The sequence below is a fragment of the Rhinoraja longicauda genome, chromosome 16 (genome assembly GCF_053455715.1).
Source record: "Rhinoraja longicauda isolate Sanriku21f chromosome 16, sRhiLon1.1, whole genome shotgun sequence".
NCBI lineage: Eukaryota > Metazoa > Chordata > Chondrichthyes > Rajiformes > Arhynchobatidae > Rhinoraja > Rhinoraja longicauda.
This window is the reverse complement of record NC_135968.1, coordinates 48,653,885-48,657,460: the sequence shown is the minus strand read 5'-3', so window position 1 is coordinate 48,657,460 and position 3,576 is coordinate 48,653,885. Positions and strand designations below refer to the sequence as shown.

General features: G+C 42.7%; 1 protein-coding gene across 1 annotated transcript; it reads right to left on the bottom strand.

The window, feature by feature from the left end:
* Positions 1-940: 940 nt before the first annotated feature.
* LOC144600996 (interferon-induced protein with tetratricopeptide repeats 5-like) lies at positions 941-2,935 on the bottom strand. Its single transcript, XM_078412906.1, has 2 exons — positions 1,513-2,935; positions 941-1,093 (listed from the first exon to the last, which is right to left on the bottom strand). The coding sequence occupies exons 1-2, from the start codon at positions 2,918-2,920 to the stop codon at positions 1,041-1,043; spliced, it is 1,461 nt and encodes a 486-aa protein (XP_078269032.1). The 5' UTR covers positions 2,921-2,935; the 3' UTR covers positions 941-1,040.
* Between the last annotated feature and the right edge of the window lie 641 nt (positions 2,936-3,576).

The window sequence follows — 3,576 nt, the reverse complement described above, 5'->3', positions numbered from 1 at the left end:
TCCACAGCACTTGAAACACAGTCTCACACTGACCCTCAACACAGCACTTCACCTCCACACAGCCCCTCTCAGAGCATACGGCTCACTAAATGACACTCTTCTATACTATGTCTTCTGGGTATTGACTGCCCAATTAGCCAATCGAACAACTACCTTTTGAAATCTCCCACTGCTGCTCCGACACTGAAATACACTTGTTAGATGTTGAAAGAGATTCACCATGTTACAGGCTACCCAAACAAACCTACAGTTGTATTGTAGAAAGTATCCTAACTGGTTGCACCATGGCCTGGTATAACAAATCCCATGCACCTGAATGGAGGCTGCTGCAAAGTGGTGGTTCAGCCCAGTCCAACGTGAGCACAGTCATCCTGACCATCAAAAGCATCTACGTCAGGTGTCACCACAAGAAAGCTGCATCTGTCCTCAAGGGTCTCCACATCGGGGCTATGCCAGTGTGGCTGTGTCCAGGTTCAGGAACAGCTTTTTCCCTACAGCCATCAGGCTATTAAATGATACACTATTGTCACATGTATTTGGGCACAGTGAAATTCTTTATTTTGTATACAATACACAAAGTACACAAAGACTCGCCATGTTTCTGGCCAAAGTTACTAAGTATAACGTATTATAGTCATGTTATAGTCATTTTAGTACAAAGTATTACAGGAATGCCATTTGTCAATATCCACTGTTGGGGATGGCCACATGAAAGGGTTAATGTTTCCATTAATCACTTCCAATTTCTGGTTCCATTATCAATCCGTTGGTATTTTCAAAATGGATTAGATTTTTGCAGCTACATTGTCCTTGATTATTAATTGTTATGCCTGATAATGTAAACTTGAATCTTTCCTTTGTCAATAATATCATCTCTTGACATCCCATTAATGATCCTGGTCCCCTCCCCTCCCCTCCCCAACAGACCCCCTCCCCAGCCTTTCCTCCATCACTCCCAGCAGCACGATGCACACTTTAGGGATCTGTTGTTTGTGTTCCTTTGATTTGGTTGAGGCAGAGCCAATCTCTGCTTTGAAGCTTTAATTAATACACATGTCAATGTAGGACATCTTATAATGATCCTGAAAATGAAATTATTCCAAAGTTATAATTGTGCATTGAGAAACAAGAAAAAATAAAGAGTAAAATGATGAAGGTGAAAGACTCAGATGTGGCAACTTGCCAGAAGCCTCAATGATATGTCTCCATCTGGTTCCACATGCTGCCATTTCCCAATTCCCATCTTTCCAAACGAAACACATATTCCTCACTTACACAACCAAATTCCATTTGATTGATGTGCTTGAGGTGTTATTATTTTTTAAAGTAGAATCAGTTAAAAAAATCTTTAAATGAAGAGCAAGATAATTTTTGAAAACTTCACACTCATAAGTAAAGCCTTCATTCAAAGAAGAAGCTATCAGAATATAATGTGAAATACACACATCACCAAAGCTATCCGCAGATCAGATGAAATTGGTGCATATTATAAGCATCCTTGTGGTTCTCAAAGGTGTAATTCTGAAAGAGCACGCAGATATTCTTCATTCTCATGATCAATCTCCAAGGCCTTTTCAAAGTATTCAACAGCTTTGGACTTGTTCCCATCCAGCTGATATGTTAACCCTCTAACACCAAGAGCTTTGCTGTCACGTGGAGCATAGCAAAGTTTTTTATCTGCCCACTTCTCCAATTCTTTCTTACACTGTCTCCGTTCTCTTGAATCATATTCAATCTTCACTCCTTTCAGAAATAGGCTGATGGCGCTTGATTCCGATCGTTTCTTGTACAGTTCAAATGACCCAGACTTTGAACATATCAGCTGTATGTTTTCTGTACGGATGTCCTCCAATCTCAACAGATCATTGTAGATCTCCTCTGCCTCAGAATACTCTTCATTTCTTATGCAAATATCTGCGTAATCCAGCTTTGGTCGAACAGCACTCCTCGGACGGCACTCAGAGGCTTTCCAAAAATGATATTTACATTGACCGATCAACTCAGCTCGCTGCCGAGGATTTCTATTTCCAAGTTTGTTCAGTTTAATTCTATAACACTTTCCAATTTGGTGGTGTGAGAAGCACGAGTGTGGAGTTAATTCTAACGCTTGCTTCAATAGATTGATTGCTTTCTCCACTGCTCCAACTTCTCTGGAAAATTTTGCCGCGTAGCGAAGCACATATGGACCCTCACTGGCCTTCTGCAATGCTTGTTCAACTAATGTCTTTCCTTCTTCCTTTTTATCGAGTTCTTTCAATTTTAAGGCCAGCAGCACCATGGCCATTGCATCATCTGGATCCAGCTCCAGTACACGTCGCAGATACTTCACTGACTCACTCCGTTCATGACTCTCTGGCGTTCCAGAAAATGTTTCCAGACGAAACAGAACAGTTGCTTTGCCCATGATCCACTCTGTGTTATTGGGATCTTCCCCCAGAGCTTTCTCAAAACATCCCATAGCCTCCTCATAGTATGAAGCTCCAGAACTCAACAATGACCATCCCTTCTCCCCATACACTTCAGGTATCATTGCTGTATAGCGAGGGCCATCAGTGAGTGGTTTACAGATCATCTCCAGCTTGTCGAGGTAGGACTGGGCCTCGGTCAGTTGTCCCATGTGGTAATGCACCCAGGTAGAGTTTCCACAGGTGATGATGCTGTTTCTTTCAAATGTATCTTTGTGGTTCTCCCTCAGAATCCTGTCAGCTTCCTTTAAGTTTTGAAGAGCTTCCTCACAGTTGCCTTGCAGGCAGTTTACAAAAGCGAGTTGGTTGTAGGATGTGGCTTGATATTTATCTGCAAAGATTGTGGCATCTTTTAATCGGTACACCATATCATCCAATTCAAGGGTCTCCTTCTGTGGGCCCCACGTGAAGTGACACTCAAGCTGATCGAGCTTCTCTTTCAACAAATCTCTCATTCTGCTGCTGCAAGAGAATAAAATTCATCAAATTCCATGTCAGGCAAGTCTGTCTCCCAATCTCACAAATAGTCAGCAGACCAGACAAGCTGCATTTGGTTATTTTGTCATTGACCTGAAGCAGTCTCCAGGCAAGACTCTGGGATGGTGTGTTGCCTCCCTGATGCTAGAGTCAATGATGATTGGGAGAGAACTGGATATTCTGAGAGGGAAGTCTCCAGAGATCCTTGTCCATATTGGTGCCAATGACATATTGGTCCTGCAATTTTGGGAGTTGGGTAGTAGGTTAAATGTAGGACCTCCAGGTTGTCGAGGATCCCCCTCTGGCCTCATAGCCATGCCGCCCAGTGTTGGACATTTCCATCCTGTCTACACCATCTATGTTGTCATCTCAGAATTGCTACCCATGCCGCGTGCTAATGAGGCAAGAAATGGTAAGATAGTACACTTAAAGACAAGAGAGTAATTAAGGAGACGGTAAGACTGCTTATAATATTCTGACTGCTCAAGGATAAAGGAGGAATATTATGCTTGGCATCAGGGGATGATGGAGTCTGAGGAGGGATGTTGGTGTTAAACTCCCAGAAAGTGGCAACGCAGGTGGATAGCGTGGTCAAGGTGTCTTCATCGGTCATGGCATTGAATATAAAGGGCAG